We start from the raw sequence: 21,591 nt of genomic DNA on the forward strand, positions 1-21,591 counted from the left end.
GTAAAATACAGCCTCACCGCTTTAGTCATCATTGTTGCACTAAAGAAACTTTTGTATGACTTTAGCTCCAGATGTCTTTTGTCTGTTTGATTTTGTCATTACTGCCACAAGTGGTGGAAAACTGAATTACAACTGAGGACTGCTGTTAAGAAAGGTATATTTTAGAGGCCCAATAATGATGCTAATTGTGGTGATCTTCTTTGACCGGCACGGTTGCTGACAAGGTGTGGTATGTGTCATGTCCACGGTTGCTGACAAGGTGTGGTATGTGTCATGTCCACGGTTGCTGACAAGGTGTGGTATGTGCCATGTCCACGGTTGCTGACAAGGTGTGGTATGTGCCATGTCCACGGTTGCTGACAAGGTGTGGTATGTGTCATGTCCACGGTTGCTGACAAGGTGTGGTATGTGCCATGTCCACGGTTGCTGACAAGGTGTGGTATGTGTCATGTCCACGGTTGCTGACAAGGTGTGGTATGTGTCATGTCCACGGTTGCTGACAAGGTGTGGTATGTGCCATGTCCAGCTGGAGCGAGTTCTTTTGGGCGGTGGCAGCGTGGTGTTCAGCCAGTGCACCGCCGAGGTGGCACACCTGAGTCTGCAGTGGTGGACGGAACCTTCAGCGCTCAAACACCAGAGCAACCAGGAGGGTGAGTCTGCACGCACCCACCGGGTCTTGCCCACTTTGCCTGACACTCGGCCACTTCCTGTCCTCAGCCTACGCCAGGCTGTGCGCCCGCATCTCCCTGTCCACTTTCAATGGCGGCGACTCCTTTTACGTGCGGGTCAATCTCAACATGGAGGCTCTCTGCGACCCGTCGTACCTGGGTGTGTCCTGTGATGACATCATCCACGTGACAGACACCAGGCACAATGGCAAGTACAGCTGGCGCTGCTGTCTGGTGGACCCGGACTCTGCCAGCCCCCTGCAGGCCGGGGACATGCCCAACTATGACAGGTGAGTCCTGCATGTCAATGTATTCTTCTAATGTGTCTTATAACTACAATCCATCATATTGACAGTAGTATTTGACTCTTGCAGTAATTATGTACACAATATAACAATTCTAGTCTCCGAAGTGAACTGCAATCCATAATATTGAGAGTAGTATTTCTGTGTATGTATAAATATTGGTGTATATGTATATTTATATGTAAATGTATATGTGTGTGTGTGTGTGTATATGTATGTGTAGATATATATATATTTATATATGTATGTATATATATATATATGCGTGTATATATGTATGTATATATACAAACCCCGTTTCCATATGAGTTGGGAAATTGTTAGATGTAAATATAAACGGAATACAATGATTTGCAAATCATTTTCAAGCCATATTCAGTTGAATATGCTACAAAGACAACATATTTGATGTTCAAACTCATAAACTTTCTTCTTTTTTTTTTTGCAAATAATCATTAACTTTAGAATTTGATGGCAGCAACACGTGACAAAGAAGTTGGGAAAGGTGGCAATAAATACTGATAAAGTTGAATGCTCATCAAACACTTATTTGGAACATCCCACAGGTGAACAGGCTAATTGGGAACAGGTGGGTGCCATGATTGGGTATAAAAGTAGATTCTATGAAATGCTCAGTCTTTCACAAGAAAGGATGGGGCGAGGGTCACCACTTTGTCCACAACTGCGTGAGCAAATAGTCAAACAGTTTAAGAACAACGTTTCTCAAAGTGCAATTGCAAGAAATGTAGGGATTTCAACATCTACGCTCCATAATATCATCAAAAGGTTCAGAGAATCTGGAGAAATCACTCCACGTAAGCAGCATGGCCGGAAACCAACATTGAATGAGCGTGACCTTCCATCCCTCAGACGGCACTGTATCAAAAACTGACATCAATCTCTAAAGGATATCACCACATGGGCTCAGGAACACTTCAGAAAACCACTGTCACTAAATACAGTTGGTCGCTACATCTGTAAGTGCAAGTTAAAGCTCTACTATGCAAAGCCAAAGCCATTTATCAACAACATCCAGAAACGCCGCCGGCTTCTCTGGGCCCGAGATCATCTAAGATGGACTCATGCAAAGTGGAAAAGTGTTCTGTGGTCTGACGAGTCCACATTTCAAATTGTTTTTGGAAATATTCGACATGGTGTCATCCGGACCAAAGGGGAAGCGAACCATCCAGACTGTTATCCACGCAAAGTACAAAAGCCAGCATCTGTGATGGAATGGGGGTGTATTAGTGCCGGACATAAATACGTATATATGCAGCATGACAATGCCCAGCCCCATTAACATTATATATATATATATATATATATATATATATATATATATATATATATATATATATATATATACATATATATATATGTTAATGGGGCTGAGCATTGTCATGCTGCATATATTCGTATTTATGTTTATATATATAAGTTTATGTGTGTGTGTGTATATATATATATATATATATATATATATATATATACATATATGTTTGTATGTATATATGTTTATATGCATGTATATATGTTTAGATGTATATATGTATATATATGTATATGTATGTTTATGTATATATGAATCTTTTTATGTATATAATTATGTATGTACTGTATATATGTATGTCATCATCGGTGGTCACTCGAACAAGTATGAGGATCCTCCTGGTAGGGGTGTATCCCTTTATGGAGGATGCCTGTGCGTGACTTAGTTCAACGTGGGGAGACTGGTGCACAGACAGTCACCACACCATCCTTGACAGAAATTGGGTCAGGGTCCAGTGGCATGGAGTCCAAGACGACTGGGGACCCTTTTGTGCTGCAGCCTTCTTCCGCCATCGCAGCCGTTGTGGTAGTTCTTAAATCTACCGTCTTCTGCCTGCTCCGCCGTTGAGGTTTTCACTGTTTCCCTGGCTAGGAGGCAGTCAGGTACTAGGCCTTTGCCAAGGGCCACCTGGGGTAACAGTAGTAAAGGGGTTAAGCTCCTAGTGCCCCAAGACCCCATAGAGGAGCCTCCACTGCCGGATGCACTTCAACGTCATGCCCAGGACACATATATATATATATATATATATATATATATATATATATATATATATATATATATATGTATTGTATATGTGAATGTATGTATGTATATACTGTATGTGAGTATGTATATATGTATGTGTTTATATACATATATACACAATTCTATATACATACATCTATGAATGTGTGTATATATATATATGTGTGTGTATATATATATATATATATATATATATATATATATATATATATATATATATATATAAATAAAAGTTAAAGTACCAATGATTGTCACCAATACCACCTCAGAAAACATGTCTCTTCAAGTAGCACCATAATGGCCAACATTAAAATACAGTAGCGTAGTAGGACTAAATATTCATTATGGAGTGGCGTAACTTGGTTGGGTTCCAGGTTTGATTACTGCTTCCACCACCCAAGTCACTGCCGTAGTTTCCTTGGGCAGGACACTTGACCCACCTGCTCTCAGTGCCACCCACACTGCTTTACATGTCACTTAAAGATGGAGCTCATGGGTTTCACTATGTAAAGAGCTTTGATTCTCTAGAGAAAAGCGCTACATAAATATAATTGACATTAAAAACGAGGCAGCGGTTTTATTTAACAAGTATATTTGATGTTTTTAACAACTGTAACATGACACACAGTTTGAACAGTAACACTGGGGTGGAATATAGGGAAATAAAACACTATTTTAATAAGAGATTATTTGGCGTACCACTAGTGGCACACATAGTACCACTAGTAGCACACATAGTACCACTAGTAGCACACATAGTACCACTAGTGGCACACATAGTACCACTAGTGGCACACATAGCACCACTAGTGGCACACATAGTACCACTAGTGGAACACATAGTACCACTAGTGGAACACATAGTACCACTAGATGGAGCCTGCGTACCACTAGTGGAACACATAGTACCACTAGATGGAGCCTGCGTACCACTAGAGGTGCTACTTGGAGAACCAGGTGTTATCTGAGGTGCTACTTGGAGAACCAGGTGTTGTCTGAGGTGCTACTTGGAGAACCAGGTGTTATCTGAGGTGCTACTTGGAGAACCAGGTGTTGTCTGTGGTGCTACTTGGAGAACCAAGTGCTTCCAGAGGTACTACTTGGAGAACCAAGTGTTAACTGTGGTGCTACTTGGAGAACCAAGTGCTTCCAGAGGTACTACTTGGAGAACCAAGTGTTAACTGTGGTGCTACTTGGAGAACCAAGTGCTTCCTGAGGTGCTACTTGGAGAACCAGGTGTTGTCTGTGGTGCTACTTGGAGAACCAAGTGTTATCTGAGGTGCTACTTGGAGAACCAAGTGTTATCTGAGGTGCTACTTGGAGAACCAAGTGTTATCTGAGGTGATACTTGGAGAACCAAGTGCTTCCTGAGGTGTTACTTGGAGAACCAGGTGTTATATGAGGTACTAGTAGGTGGAAAGAAGTTTAAGAACCGAGCTAAATAAGGAATTATTTCTCCTATGAACATGAAAATAACTTCTCATGTCATTACTTCATGTAGAGCACAGCAGCTGCTGATGTTCCTGGTGCAGAAGAACTTCAAACAGAAGGTAAACTATTCATGTTGTCATCGTCTCCATGTAATTACAATATAAACTATTCATGTTGTCATCGTCTCCATGTAATTATAATGTAAACTATTCATGTTGTCATCGTCTCCATGTAATTACAATATAAACTATTCATGTTGTCATCGTCTCCATGTAGTTATAATATAAACTATTCATGTTGTCATCGTCTCCATGTAATTACAATATAAACTATTCATGTTGTCATCGTCTCCATGTAATTACAATATAAACTATTCATGTTGTCATCGTCTCCACGTAATTACAATATAAACTATTCATGTTGTCATCGTCTCCACGTAATTACAATATAAACTATTCATGTTGTCATCGTCTCCATGTAATTACAATATAAACTATTCATGCTGTCATTGTCTCCATGTAGTTGTAATATAAACTATTCATGTTGTCATTGTCTCCATGTAGTTGTAATACAACCTATTCATGCTGTCATGCAGTTCAAGGAGAAGTCGTGTGCTCGTGTTAGACTGGTCCAGGCTGTGGACCCCAGCTGTCATGGAGTGACCCCCAAACAGCAGCAGGTTCTTTACACGCTGAACAAACGTGAGAGCAACACAAAAACAACACCTTCCTTTTTCATACCTTCATTGTTGTTGAGGTGTCAAGAGTGGAGGTATATGGGTGTGAGCAGATGAAAAGGTGACAGGAGTGGAGGTATATGGGTGTGAGCAGATGAAAAGGTGACAAGAGTGGAGGTATATGGGTGTGAGCAGATGAAAAGGTGACAAGAGTGGAGGTATATGGGTGTGAGCAGATGAAAAGGTGACAGGAGTGGAGGTATATGGGTGTGAGCAGATGAAAAGGTGACAAGAGTGGAGGTATATGGGTGTGACCAGATGGTTGTTGAGGTGTCAAGAGTGGAGGTATATGGGTGTGACCAGATGGTTGTTGAGGTGTCAGAAGTGGAGGTATATGGGTGTGACCAGATGGTTGTTGAGGTGTCAAGAGTGGAGGTATATGGGTGTGACCAGATGGTTGTTGAGGTGTCAGAAGTGGAGGTATATGGGTGTGACCAGATGGTTGTTGAGGTGTCAGAAGTGGCGGTATATGGGTGTGACCAGATGGTTGTTGAGGTGTCAGAAGTGGAGGTATATGGGTGTGACCAGATGGTTGTTGAGGTGTCAGAAGTGGAGGTATATGGGTGTGACCAGATGGTTGTTGAGGTGTCAGAAGTGGCGGTATATGGATGTGACCAGATGGTTGTTGAGGTGTCAGAAGTGGCGGTATATGGGTGTGACCAGATGGTTGTTGAGGTGTCAGAAGTGGAGGTATATGGGTGTGACCAGATGGTTGTTGAGGTGTCAGAAGTGGAGGTATATGGGTGTGAGCAGATGAAAAGGTGTCAGAAGTGGAGGTATATGGGTGTGAGCAGATGAAAAGGTGTCAAGAGTGGAGGTATATGGGTGTGAGCAGATGAAAAGGTGTCAGAAGTGGAGGTATATGGGTGTGAGCAGATGAAAAGGTGTCAGAAGTGGAGGTATATGGGTGTGAGCAGATGAAAAGGTGTCAAGGTGTGTTGTCTCCATGGCAGAACACAAGCCAAAACATGTTGCTATTTCTTGGTTAGTTTTCAGGCATGTGTGCCTGCATGTCAGCCAAGGATTAAAGAGGAAGTGCACTCTTTTTGGAATGTTTGCCTATCGATCACAATCATTATGAGAGACAAGAAGACTAAAGGTTGTTTTTTTGCATTCTAACATGTCAAAATCAACGTGTTCTAGGTAGCTAACAATGCAGCTAATGAGAACAATCAGTTCTACCTCTAAATCACTTTAAATACATTCAAAAAGTGCCAACAATACTTCATTTACGTTGTGTAAATTGTATAATAACCAACTGTAGCAACATTGTTATTGTAAGAGAGAACACTGAGGAACTATTTTTCTAGCGTACTAACACATTGGTGTGCTAAGGTATTAGCCGTAAAAGCTAACTTTGGCAAGAGATAAGCTAGCTTCTACGTCAGCATGAAACATGTTTGAGTTTGTAACACACAACACTGTGATAGCACAACAATCTGTACTGAGTGAACAATCATATTACACTATCTGGAAAGTATTATTTCATCTTTTGTTGGTACACAGCCAGTGTATGTAGTGTAGTTGTATTTACACACATGACGTGCTGCGTGTATAGACTTAGACTTACACTTAGACAAACTTTAATGATCCACAAGGGAAATTGTTCAACACAGTAGCTCAGTTACAATGATGGAAAGTGTAAGGATGGAAAGGACAATGCAGGTATAAATAGACTAATATAGCGATAAAAAATCTAACATATATACGAATATATACATAATATGTGTACAGAATTATATATATACAGATATATTATATTATGTCTATAACATATATACAATATATACAACACATGTACAATATTACAGTATATGTGACAGCAGCAGCATAAAACAGAGAGTAGATCCAGCAGGAAATAGAAAATAGACATTATAAACATTATAAAGAAAGAGAAGTAGCTAACATGTCAGGTGTCAGGTAATAGGCAGATGTCATTTATTGCTGTATGGCGAGTGATTATACAGCTGGATGGAGTGGTATCATGATCAATATAAAGTGTGACTCACTCCATGGACACTTGTCTGTTTGGTCCAGCTGGCCAGGGATGTTTTTATCAGTTTTTTGGGTAAGCAGTCCATTTATGTCAAATTAGCATGGCTTCAAATTCCACATTTTGCGGCTTCGAGTCACTTTCACCTCACTCTCTCGGCTTCCGTCTGCTCCAACGTCTCACTCTTCCTTCGTGCTCGATTCTATAGGCAGTAGTTCATCCTCTGTATATTCAGCTTCAGAAAGATAAAGTTGTGAATCCTCATTTGTCCAATCATAGTTGTCTTCATTGTCTGTTACCAAGTCTGCCATGATTAGAACACACACTCGCCTTTGTTTCTGGAAGTAGGAACACACATTTGTTGCCAGAAGTCAGAAGTGTGTTGCTATAGAAACGGAAATCAATGCACTGAAGAAACCAGTCCTGGCATTGATTAAAATGATCAAAATAGGGTAAATATTGTACATATTACATATTGTTATGTAGGTGTGTGTTACTACATTATATATATACTTGCAGTGTGTATATTGTACATATTACATATTGTTATGTAGGTGTGTGTTACTACATTATATATATATACTTGCAGTGTGTATATTGTACATATTACATATTGTTATGAAGGTGTCTGTTACTACATTATATATATATACTTGCAGTGTGTATATTGTACATATTACATATTGTTATGAAGGTGTCTGTTACTACATTATATATATACTTGCAGTGTGTATATTGTACATATTACATATTGTTATGAAGGTGTCTGTTACTACATTATATATATACTTGCAGTGTGTATATTGTACATATTACATATTGTTATGAAGGTGTGTGTTACTACATTATATATACTGTACTGTATACCTGCAGTGTGTATGTAAAACATTGATGGAGGGTTTTGAAGTTGTTTCAGAGACTTTGAAAGCTACAACAGTGACTACCATTAGTCACATCTTCCAAGTGTTTTTTACCATCTTTAAAATCCCTCCAAAAAAAAAAAAAAAGACTTGTGTTCTTGTCTCTCATAATGATGTGAACAATAGGCAACATTCCAAAAAGAGTGCAGTTCCACTTTAAGTGCTTTGTGCACTAGCGGTGCTAAAGGCGTTGGAACTACTTAAATAACCTGACAAATCTGTAAATAATCACTGCAAAACTTGAAAAAAACTGAAATATCACCTGAAATGTCCCACTCATGGTGCAAAAAATCTAAGAGAAAAAGTCAACACACATAACACAACCTGCTCACTGAACTTTGTGGATGTGAAACACACGTACGCAGATCTGATTACACACACTCGGATTGATATACAAACACACAAATTAGTTCACGCACGCAAATTGGATTACACGTTTGCAAATAATTTTGCCACAATAATACTTCTGATTGATTACAAAACTTTAAGGAGGTCATCACGCAAGTAAACAAGGTAGCAGTCAATACTCTTAATATTCAATTATATGAAATATTGATTATATATCCTATGTAGGCGCGCTTATACACTTATATACGTATGTGTACATGTACATTGTTATTTTATATGCAGTTGGCTTTCGGGTCCTGGCCAAATATTTTTGTCCCAATGGTCTCCCAAGATGTGTGTATGGTCACCCCGTACCAAGTGTTGATGTGTGTGTGTGTGTGTGTGTGTGTGTGTGTGTTACCAGGGCATGAAGATCACTTCATTCCTTACAGCCTGGTGCAGCCGATGAAGGTCCACACCAAGCGGCCCGTCATCTTCTCGCCCTCTCTCCTCTCCCGCGGCCTCATTGAGAGACTCCTGAAGCGTGTGGAGTCGTGTTTGCAGTACAACACCTGTGTACCAGGTCAGTACAACACCTGTGTACCAGGTCAGTACAACACCTGTGTACCAGGTCAGTACAACACCTGTGTACCAGGTCAGTACAACACCTGTGTACCAGGTCAGTACAACACCTGTGTACCAGGTCAGTACAACACCTGTGTACCAGGTCAGTACAACCCCTGTGTACCAGGTCAGTACAACACCTGTGTACCAGGTCAGTACAACACCTGTGTACCAGGTCAGTACAACACCTGTGTACCAGGTCAGTACAACACCTGTGTACCAGGTCTGTACAACACCTGTGTACCAGGTCAGTACAACACCTGTGTACCAGGTCAGTACAACACCTGTGTACCAGGTCAGTACAACCCCTGTGTACCAGGTCAGTACAACACCTGTGTACCAGGTCAGTACAACACCTGTGTACCGGGTCAGTACAACACCTGTGTACCGGGTCAGTACAACTCCTGTGTACCAGGTCTGAGCCCAGGTTGAAACACGATGCAGCACGGCGCTCACACTCCTCTCCAACCCCACTTCTAGAGACCATCCCGACATCTGAGAGGAGTGACAAGACAATATTCTTATTGGATTCCGACGATGAAGAGCCAGCGTTGGGCATTCGGCTTCAATCCATCCAGGACGCCATCAGCCAGGTGATTCAAACAAAACATACTTTGTCTACGTTTGGCCATAAAATGTTAAAAACACAGCTAGTGACATGCCAGATACTGTAACCATGCTAGTAATTACTTTAGTGTAAATAACGCCTCAGTGAGTGTGTGGCTCACTCACTACCTGTATTGGCACTGATACTGTGTTAGTGTTTCATAATGATCATCCGCCATCTGCTGGATTAAAAAAGGCATTACATTTGACATGCACATAAAATGAAAAGTTATCAAATAAGTGTTTTTTTTTCAACTTTGTTAACGAATAGCTGCGCAGAAAGCAGAAGGAAACACGCACCTCTCGCCAATGAGCCATATGATAAATAGGAAAAGAAAAACATTTACTTTTTATGGCGAAGTATGATCAAAAGAATCCCACACTTTGGAATTGTACCTTTTTTTAAGTTTTATTTAGAAACGGGGTGTTCAACCTTTTTTTCACTGAGAGCCTCACACAAGGATGTGGAGGACATTTTGATATACATTTTATTTTGAAAAATAGTCCAGTGGGATCTCAACTGGACTGTTCAGGTGGTCTTAGAAGATGCTTCGCCTCTGATCCAAGTAGGCCTAATCTGTTAATGCTCATAGACTTAGATTATCTAGGGTCTTAGACGTAGATTGTTGAGATCTAGTCTTAGACTTAGAATGGTCAGATCTAGTTTTATACTTAGATTGCTCAGATCCAGTCTTAGACTTAGATTGGTCAGATCCAGTCTTAGACTTAGATTGGTCAGATCCAGTTTTAGACTTAGATTGGTCAGATCCAGTCTTAGACTTAGATTGGTCAGATCCAGTCTTAGACTTAAGATTGGTCAAATCTAGTCTTAGATTTAAGATTGGTCAAATCTGGTTTTAGATTCAAGATTGGTCAAATCTGGTTTTAGACTTAAGATTGGTCAAATCTAGTTTTAGACTTAAGATTGGTCAAATCTAGTCTTAGATTTAAGATTGGTCAAATCTAGTCTTAGATTTAAGATTGGTCAAATCTAGTCTTAGACTTAAGATTGGTTGAATCCAGTTTAGAAGCTAGTGCCAAACTCACTCACTCAGTCCTCTTCTGGGCCGTTTGGCGCTTGAGGCGAAACAAGGAATTTCCGTCCCCCCCCCCCCCCCCCCCCCCGTCATTTCTTTGTGATCTCGTACACCATTTTCACGTCTTTGATGAGCAGCAAACTGCTCATCAAAGACTGTCAGTCTTTCCTCCCTGTCCTTCTCTCTATACTGGGAAGAAAACCTCTCCTTAAGCCTTGGTGATTCGGAGTCGAAGATTCTCTTCTTGAGTGATTTCCTTTAATCAATGGCCTTTTTTACCTGTCACTAGATATCCACTCGGATTCTGCACTTTTTCTGAATGCGATGATCTCCTTTGCTGTTTGGCTCAGAGCTGTGTTAGAATCATTGATTGATATCAGTGGTGTAGTTGCTTCGTCTTGAAGAACACTGAATATTTTCTTCAATAAGATATTGAAATCCTCCTCCTTTTCTGGATCTGTGAGCTTAGCAACATCAAAGCGCTGATTCCTGCTGTTCCCAATTTTGGCCTTCCTTAATTTAAGGTGTACATTTCAAACCACAAGGTTGTGGTCGCTGCCAACATCTGTATTGCGTATCACCCGTACATCCTGTAGAGAATGTTTTTGTTATTTATAATAATGTGGTCAATTTGTCTGCTCGTGAATATTCTTGTGTGTGAATAGAGTACCACCAATGGCCGGGTCATTCCCTTCACAGAGACGGATGAGCCGTACCCCAGCTGTACCTAGCTCACGGTGACCCATGATTCTCTTTCAATTGGAATTGTTGTTGCCAACTCTTGCAATAAAGTCTCCCATCTGAAAGAGGACATTGTGCCTTGGAATATTCTCCGGTGATGCCTGATGTGCACTGTAAAATTCATCTTTGTCATCCTCGTCTGCATTGTGGTGGGTGCACTTGCTACCAATACAGAGAACTTTCCACATTAAGGATTTAGCCTCACATTTAGTAGGCGTTCACTGACGGTAGCAGCGTGCTGGTATGGTTCTTGATGATAAGAGCAACTCCCTCTTGGTGATGTCATCATTTCTTCCCGACCAGATACTTTTCTTGGGGTTGAGTTTTTGCTTCCCAGTTTTGATCCGTCTTGCTACAATGACCCAGAGTAAGCCCAAATTCTAAACATTAATCTCTCTTCTTGTTTGTCCTAATTTCCCTGTCTGGTATAGAGTTCTTACATTCCAACATCCAACTCGGATGTTGCTTTTGGGCAACAGAACGTCTGCTCTTCGATCTCTTTGTGCCAGGACAGCTTTCGTTCTTCTGCCAGGTAGATTTCTATTACTTGTTGTCGTTTCTGCAGCAAAGGAGGTTTTTACGGGTTGGGGTTGCTGGCCTCACGCCCAACCCTCCTCCTTTCTCATCCACGCTTTGGACCGGCAATGGCGTTGCCAAAACACCAACTATTTATCTTCCTAAACAAAAAGGGCGTGCCCGGGCAAGAATGGTCCTGCCCTATCTTAGGGGGAAAACAACTGTTGAGATGCAACCATTTTTAAAAGGCTCACAATTTAGCCTCCAGCAAATAGCAGGAGTTAGGAACTTTCTGTCATGTCTATGTGATCATGTTTTGTTTCGGTTTGGTTTTTGGACTCTTAGTGCACTCTTGTTTGTTTTGTTTCCATGACAACCCATTAGTTTTCACCTGTCCTCATGTCACGCACCTGATTCATATGGACTCACACACCTGTCATTAATCATGTTCAAGACTATTTAAGCCGATAGTTGCCAGGAAGTCAGGCTGGCGACATTCTGTCATAACGACGTGGACTATGGGGTGTTTGTTTTCCCGAGATGCAAGAATAGAAGTGGACATGGCGTGAAGGTAAGGACATCATTTTATTTTAACACTAACTACAAAAAGGGTACAAACAAAAAGTGCGCTCAAGGCAGAGATAAACTTGGCTAAGAAACAAAAACTACCACAAAGGCAAAACTATGGACAATAAACAAAAAGTTACTTGGAACATGAAAATAGACAAAACTCACTTGGCATGGAACTATGGTAGCATGGGTAACATGGGTAGTAGAAGTTAAACAGAGTTAATGTCGCCAGTTTGACTTCCTGGCAACTATCGGCTTAAATAGTCTTGAACATGATTAATGACAGGTGTGTGAGTCCAAATGAATCAGGTGCGTGACATGAGAACAGGTGGAAACTAATGGGTTGTCATGGAAACAAAACAAACAAGAGTGCACAGAGTCCAAAAACCAAACCGAACATAACCAAAACAAAACATGATCACACAGACATGACACTTTCCGCTCACAGATGCTTCTTCTCTGCCATTTTTATTTTTTTTTACAACTGACTGGAATGCTAAGGTGGGCGATTCTTTACTGTAAAATCTAACCCTAAGCCCATGCTGAGTTTGGGCTGGTAGTTCCACAGTCATCGATTTGCCACACAATACCATAATGCTCTATTTGAACAATTATCATGACAGAAAGGTCGCTCTTTTGCATCACAAAAGTTGTTGTTTTTTCACTAATATAGAGCTTCAAAGTGTGACGTGGAAACTCAATGCATCACTGCATCAAATCAGCATCTTGGGTATAATGCAAGACACCGTCCAAAAGTTGTATTTTCAACAAGTTCCAAATAAATAACTGCCACAATGGTTGCCGAGGTCGCTTCAGGAACAAAAAGATTTGGTGAGATTGGTATCATTTCCAGCGTAGAAGCAAAGCCAAGGAAGTCGGGTTTGTGAGCTAATAAAGAGACGATTATTAGCCTGGATAGCAACCGTGAGACGATCAGACATGACTTTTAACGCCATCACCTGGTACATGTTGGTGCGTTCACGGCATTTTCACACTAGTACGTTTGAATCAAAGCCTCTTTTATTCTGTTGCACACGTAGCATTTAGTCGGATGTTAGCTAAGCTAAGCGAGCTGCGGGTTACGAACGACGTACAGTATCTGGGAAAAATACCCCTATTCATCATTGAATGAGTGAGAAGACTTGAAATATCCATCCATCCATTTTCTACCGCTTATTCCCTTCGGGGTCGCGGGGGGCGTTGGAGCCTATCTCAGCTACAATCGGGCGGAAGGCAGTGTACACTCACTCATGTTTCAATATGGTGCGAGCCATAACTAGTATTACTGGTATGACTCAGGTGTTTTTGTGTGTGCTTTAGGACAAACATTGCTTGTTGGAGCTGGGACTGTCCTGTGTGGAGGCTTTGCTGAGACAAGACATTTGCCCCATTGTCATCCACATCCTCCCCAAGACTAAAAAACGCAAGAAGCTGAGGTTGGGACACTTTTACTGCTTTGGTATCATTTTCAGGCATTGCCATAGGAATCAATTAATCTATGACATTGATTGTTGATTGGGGGATGCAAAATGCATAAGAATAATGGATGGATTATTCATTTAAAGATGAACAACCAGAGCTGTGAATCTTTGGGCACCGTACGATTCAATTCAATTATTGGGGCTAATGATTCGATTCAAAACGATTCGCTATTCAAAATCAATACTTTGGTGTGCCAGTTCTATGAATAACTACATTCCTCCATAAAATAGATAAACAGCTCTGGTGTATTTCTATAAAACTGGTTTTGTTGAATACATTTCTACCAAATAATGCAACAAGAGAAGTATCCCACACTTGTACAGCAGATATAGATCATCTACATCAATAATGTGATTTGTCTGAGTGGCTGGACAGGACAGATAAAAACAATAAATAAATAAATACAAAAAAAACAAACAATCAAATACATTTTGCCTGAGTGGCTGTACAGGACAGATTTAAACAAAAAAAAACAAATAATTGATTTTATTTTTTTATCGATTTTGGATTTTTTTTTTTAACCGATTATCAATCGAGAATGATTTGAAAATCTTTTTTTTCTCGATGAGCAACATGACCTCAGCCCTGTAAAGGTGCACTATAGCTAAGCAGGTCAACTCTTTTAGTGATTTTCATCACCACGCATTAACAACATATGTTTTGATTAGAAATATTAAAGTGATTAGAACAATATTTTTGTTGTTTTGAATATTACAAAATATTTGTGATTGTTTACAAATTCAGGGAGTAAGTCTTTGGATACAGGAACGTTTGGAGTTCAAAACCCAAATGATAAAAATGAGAGCCAATAGTGGTTTTGCTTTTGTTTAGTTATTGACTATGATTCACTTTATTTTGTTAAATTATATGACGCATTTAATACCACACACCTATTACATCATCTGATTAAAAAGAATGCTAGCAAATTCTACATTCAATAAGATAAGCTTTATAAAAATGTGTTATTGTGTTACTTTTTTTGTTTGTATTTTAAATCACTTTTGTAATCTATTGTCAAAGTATCGAATCTGGACCTGAATTTGGATCGTATCAGAAGCCAAAAATGTTGATCGGACATCCCTAATATTAATAATTGATTATTAATTATTTTTTATTATTAGAATAATGACTCCAGTAAAGGAATATTAATTTGCCAAATTACTCTATAAACATTTGATCAAATGTCAAGCCTTTTTAAAATATGTAATTACCAGGCACAGGCATTTCTTTTTTTATGGTTTATTTGACGGGTGATCGATAAAGTGCATTACTTAGCTGCAACCAGAAGAGGCTATTAGTTCAGTTTTAAAATACTATAAAAATATGCATTTGAATAAAAAAACATTTCCCTGATATTTCTGCCCAAATAAAGTTAATGTAAAACTTTTTTTTTAAAACATTACTATAAAAATATACATTTGTTAAAAAAAACTATATCTCTACTATTTTCTGCCAAATAAAGGTAATACAAAACAAATATTTTTTTAAATACTATAAAAATATACATTTCATTAAAAAAATCTATTTCCCCACTATTTTCTGCCAAATAAAGTTAACATAAAACATATTTAAAGAAATACTCTAAAAATATAAATTTGATTTTTTTTAAATTCCCTACTATTTTGTGTTAAATTAAGTTAATATACAACATTTTTTAATGTACTATAAAAATGTAAATTTCATTTCAAAACAATTATTTTCCTACTATTTTCTGCCAAATAAAGTTCATATAAAACAAATGTATTTTTAAAAATTGTATAAAATATAAATTTTATTTTAAAAATGTTCCTACTATTTTCTGCCAAATAGTTAATATGCAACATGTTTAAATTACTATTAAATTATACATTTGAAAAAAAAAATCCCTACTATTTTCTACCAAATAAAGTTAGTATAAAACATGTTTTTAAATGTACTATAAAATATAAATTAGATTAAAAAAAGAACAATTTCCCTATTTTCTGCCAAATAAAGTTGGTATAAAACTTTTTTTTTAAATTACTTTTCAAATATGTATTTGATTTAAAAAAAACTTAACTATTTCTCTAACATTTTCTGCCAAATAAAGCTAATATAAAACTTTTTTAAGTACTTTTAAAATATAAATTTGATTTAAAAAAATGTCAAAGTTAATATAAAACATATATTTAAAGAAATACTATAAAAACAAATTTGATTAAAAAAACAATGTTTTCACTATTTTCTACTACTATTTTAATTTATTTTTTTAAATGTACTATAAAAATATAAATTTGATTAAAAGAAATGTCCCTACTATTTTCTGCGAAATAAAATTAATATAAAACATATTTTAATGTACTATAAAAATATAAATTTGATTTAAAAAAAAAATTCCCTATTTTCTGCCAAATAGTTAATATAAAACATATACATTTGATTAAAAAAAAAAATCCCCTACTATTTTCTGCCAAATAACGTTAATATACGAAAAAAATGTATGTACTATGAAAATGTAAATTTGATTAAAAGAACAATTTCCCTATTTTCTGCCAAATAAAGTTAATATATAGCACATATCTTTTATAAAATTACTAATAAAATATCATTTGGATTTTTTTTAAAACAAACAATTTTCCTATTTTCTGCCAAAAAGGTTAATATAAAACTTTCTTAAAATTACTATAAAATATACATTTAAATAAAAACAATCTCCCTACTATTTTCTGCCTAATAATTAATATAAAACATTGTTTTAAATTACTATTAAAATATAAATCAGATTTTTTTTAAAACAATTTCCCCACTATTTTCTGCCAAATAAAGGTCATATAAACCTTTTTTTTTTAAATTACTGATAAAATGTAAATTGGATTTAAAAAAACAAAACAACTGTCCTATTTTCTGCCAAAAAAGTTAATATACAATTTTTTTCATTACTATAAAATATACATTAGATTATTTTTAAATAAATAAAAACAATTTCCATACTATTTTCTGCGAAATAATTAATATAAAACATTTGTTTAAATCACTATTAAAATATACATTTGTTTAAAAAATTACAAAAAAAAGTGTCCCTACTATTTTTTGCCAAATAAAGTTCATATAAAACATATATATATATATATTTTTTTATTTATAAAATATACATTTGATTTAAAAAATGTTCCTACTATTTTCTGCCAAATAGTTAATATGCAACATGTTTAAATTAGTCTTAAATTATACATTTGGTTAAAAAAAATCCCTACTATTTTCTACCAAATAAAGTTAGTATAAAACTTTTTTTAAATTACAATTCAAATATAAATTTGATTTTTTTTTTAAATAAATCCCTAGTATTTTCTGCCAAATAAAGTTAATATAAAACATGTTTTTAAATGTACCATAAAATATAAATTTCATTTTAAAAAAAAATTCCCTATTTTTGCCAAATAAAGTTGGTATAAAACTTTTTTTTAATTACTATTCAAATATAAGTTTGATTTAAAAAAAAAAAAAAAACTATTTCTCTACTATTTTCTGCCAAATAAAGTTAATATACAACTTTTTTTTAAGTACTATTAAAATATAAATTTCATTTAAAAAAACAATGTCTTTACTATTTTCTGCCAAAACATATATTTTTTTAAATGTACTATAAAAATATAAATTTGATTTTTAAAAAATTCCCTATTATTTTCTGCCAAATAAAATTAATATAAAACATATTTGAATGTACTATTAAAATATAAATTTGATTTAAAAAAAAACAAAAAAACTATTTTCTGCCAAATAAAAAAATATATATATATGTTACTATAAAATATACATTTGATTAAAAAAAACAATTTCCCTACAATTTTCTGCCAAATAAAGTTAATATATAGCATCTTTTTTTTTAATTACTAATAAAATATAAATTGGATTTAAAAAAAAAAAAAACAATTTTCCTTTTTTCTGCCAAAAAAGTTAATATAAAACTTTTTAAATTACTATAAAATATACTTTTTTTTTTATAAATAAAAACAATTTCCCTACTATTTTCTGCCAAATAATTCATATAAAACATTTTTTTAAATGACTATTAAAATATAAATCTGATTATTTATTTTTTTAACTATTTCCCCACTATTTTCTGCCAAATAAGTTCATGTAAAACTTTTTTTTTTTAAATACTATAAAATATACATTTGATTTAAAAAACAACAACAAACAAACAGCTGTCCTACTATTTTCTGCCAAATAGTTAACATAAAACATGTTTAAATTACAAAGTACATTTGGTTTAAAAAAAAAAATCCCTATTTTCTACCAAATAAAGTTAGTATAAAACTTTTTTAAATTACTATTCAAATATAAATTTGATTAAAAAAATAAAAAAAAATCCCTATTTTCTGCCAAATAAAGTTCATATAAGACATTATTTTAATTTACTATAAAATATAAATTTTATTTAAAAAATATATATATATATTCTCTATTTTCTGCCAAATAGTTAGTATAAAACTTTTAATTTGATTAAAAATAAAACAATGTCTATTTTCTGCCAAATAAAGTTAATATACAACTTTTTTTACAGTACTATTAAAATATAAATTTGATTAAAAAAAACTATTTCCCTACTATTTTTTGTCAAATAGTTTATATAAAACATATAATTAAAAATAACTATAAATTATTTATTAGTTGAATTGTCCCCGTTTATATATATATATATATATATATATATATATATATATATATATATATATATATATATATATATATAAAAAGTGACTTTGGTTATTTTGCATATTGCTCGTTGTGAAAAAAAGCACTCTGTAATGCCAAAGTGTCATTTGTCCGGCTGTAATATATTTTCTTCTCTCACCACGAACACAGAAAGTTTATCTCCACCAGAAAGAGAACCTTCTTCCCCCGCTTTGACGAGAGCGTGATGGAGGACGTGTGCCAGACGGAGGAGCTGCAGCTGCAGAGTCTGCCCCTGCTCTACCACACGCTGGACTCCAGCACCTGGAGCTGCACGGAGGAGCTGCTGGCCGCCATACACAACGCCATCACCCGCCAGCAGATGGCACTAGCCTGGCTGGAAGCAGACAGGCTGTAGGAGAATGCTTCTTAACACTCTTACTTCCTGGGTGGGAACAATTCTCCTTTCATCACATCTAACTATTCACCCATCAAATTCAACTATTCACCCATCAGATTAAACCATTGGCCGATCAGATTGAAATATTGGCCAATCAGATTAAACTATTGACCGATCACATTAAACGATTGACCGATCAAACAATTGACCAATCCGATTAAACGATTGACCGATCAGATTAAATTATTGGCCGATCAGATGAAACTATTGACCGATCAGATTAAACGATTGGCCGATCAGATTGAACTATTGACCAATCAGATTAAACAATTGACCGATTGACTGATCAGATTAAATGATTGACTGATCAAGCAATTGACCGATCCGATTAAACGATTGACGGATCACATTAAACTATTGGTCGATCAGATTAAACTATTGGCCGATCAGATGAAACTATTGACCGATCAGATTAAACGATTGGTCGATCAGATTGAACTATTGGCTGATCAGATTAAACTATTGACCGATCAAACGATTGATCGATCAGATTAAACGATTGACCGATCACATTAAACGATTGACCGATCAAAAACTGACCGATTCGATTAAACGATTGACTGATCAGATGAAACTATTGGCCGATCAGATTAAACGATTGGTCGATCAGATTGAACTATTGACCAATCAGATTAAACAATTGACCGATCAAACAATTGACCGATCAGATTAAACGATTGACCAATCAGATTAAACGATTGACCAATCAGATTAAACGATTGACCGATCACATTAAATGATTGACCGATCAGATTAAACCATTGACCGATCAGATTACAAGATTAGTCTATACTATCGTTTGGGTTCTAATAGAATTCAGGTTTTACCCTGACTTCCTGGATTATTTTCTAGCCTTGTTACAAGACGCAAACTAGGCACCGGCTCAAGCACTCGGCGGGGAAACAAGCAGTAAACACTCAGATTGGACTCAGCCGGACTGCCTAGCAATTTTCCATGCCAACAAAGCAGGCATGCCTGATTAAAAATAAAAAAATTAAAAAAAACGCTCAAAAGTACAGCAAGGCTCCTCTCTTTAAAAATGAGCTAGCCCCATGCTAATTGACATTGTATTTGCCATAGACATGCTATCAATTAGCACTAGCGATTTAACGTTTATTAAGACAAACGTTTCAAAAATCAGTATCGTAGAGTACTGGTATCGATTCCTATAGGAGTTGGTGCCGTATCGACTCAAATGTGAACGTACCTTTCTCTTGACAGCAGAAAGTGAGGTGAATTGACCTAAAGTAGATGTAATAATCACTGAATGACAGCAGAAAGTGAGGTGAATTGACCTAAAGTAGATGTAATAATCACTGAATGACAGCAGAAAGTGAGGTGATTTTAATAATGGCTGAATGATTCTTCATATTTGACTGGACTGTTTTCACTTTTCAAAACATTTGTGATAAAAGCATCAGTAAATGTGCGTGTAACCTAGGAGTTTATCCCCCACGTGTGTACTTGACTTATTTACACTTTCTCGTGACATGTAGGAAGAAGCCGAGCTTATTCAATCCCACCTATTTTATTTTTTTCATTTCATAGCCATTTTTTGTCTCAGCCTGTAACAAATGAATATGAATAAAGTTGTGGTGTACACATGAAATAGTTGAATGTGTGGCATTGATCAATAATGTTCAAGATTCTTCTTCATATCGTTTCATTCCACGTGTTGTACCTGCATTAGAGATGTGCGGTTTGCGGGCACAACCGCGGAGTCCGCGGATCGGGCGGATGAAATGAAAAAAAATTAGATTTTATCCGTGGGTCGGGTCGGGTCGGGTGGTTCAAATTATAAAAAAAAATTAGATTTTAAATAGATTCAGGCGGGTGGCAGTTAAACCAATTGGTAAATATATATACATAGTTAAATGTTGTTACCCACATACGAAAAACGAGCAGGCACCTGCAGCATATGCCACAACAGAAGAAAAAAAAAGAAAAGAGATGGACACTTTTACGGAGCGGAGAAGGGACGCCTCGCCGGGGTCCGGGACCGAGGCCCCTTCCCCCGAGAGGGCCCCACCGGGAGCCGTAGCTGAGGCGATCCGCGAGAAGGGCCCGACGCACGTCCAGGGTCACCACCGCGCCCACCGCACCGACACCCCGCCTCGTCCGCCTTCGCCGCGGCCGGCGTCACGCGCAGCAGGTAAGCAGCTTACCTGCCCGCCACCCCCGTGGCCGGGGGCTCGTAACAGGGGTCACTCCGCGCGCTCCGCCCGCGCAGCTTACCTGCCCGCCACCCCTGTTGCCGGGGGCGCGTAACAGGGGTCACTCCGCGCGCAGTGCGCTCACGAAAGGGGTGGGGCTCACCCTGGTTGATATAGACAGCAGGACGGTGGCCATGGACGTCGGAACCCGCTAAGGAGTGTGTAACAACCCACCTGCCGAATCAACTAGCCCTGAAAATGGATGGCGCTGGAGCGTCGGGCCCATATACCCGGCCGTCGCCGGCAGCGAGACGCG

The 21,591-nt window shown here is 37.1% G+C and overlaps 1 protein-coding gene across 1 annotated transcript in view; it reads left to right on the top strand.

The window, feature by feature from the left end:
- The window catches only part of LOC133615140 (caspase recruitment domain-containing protein 11), an 82,335-nt gene extending 61,592 nt beyond the window's left edge, over positions 1-20,743 (top strand). Inside the window, exons 17-24 of the mRNA XM_061973501.2 lie at positions 527-650; positions 718-958; positions 4,549-4,597; positions 5,074-5,179; positions 8,879-9,037; positions 9,559-9,671; positions 13,869-13,984; positions 18,855-20,743. Coding sequence (XP_061829485.1) covers positions 527-650; positions 718-958; positions 4,549-4,597; positions 5,074-5,179; positions 8,879-9,037; positions 9,559-9,671; positions 13,869-13,984; positions 18,855-19,080 — 1,134 coding nt within the window. The 3' untranslated portion in view covers positions 19,081-20,743. The remainder of the gene's footprint in view (positions 1-526; positions 651-717; positions 959-4,548; positions 4,598-5,073; positions 5,180-8,878; positions 9,038-9,558; positions 9,672-13,868; positions 13,985-18,854) is intronic.
- The last annotated feature ends 848 nt before the right edge of the window (positions 20,744-21,591 follow it).

This window comes from Nerophis lumbriciformis, linkage group LG22 (genome assembly GCF_033978685.3).
Source record: "Nerophis lumbriciformis linkage group LG22, RoL_Nlum_v2.1, whole genome shotgun sequence".
Taxonomy (NCBI): Eukaryota; Metazoa; Chordata; class Actinopteri; order Syngnathiformes; family Syngnathidae; genus Nerophis; species Nerophis lumbriciformis.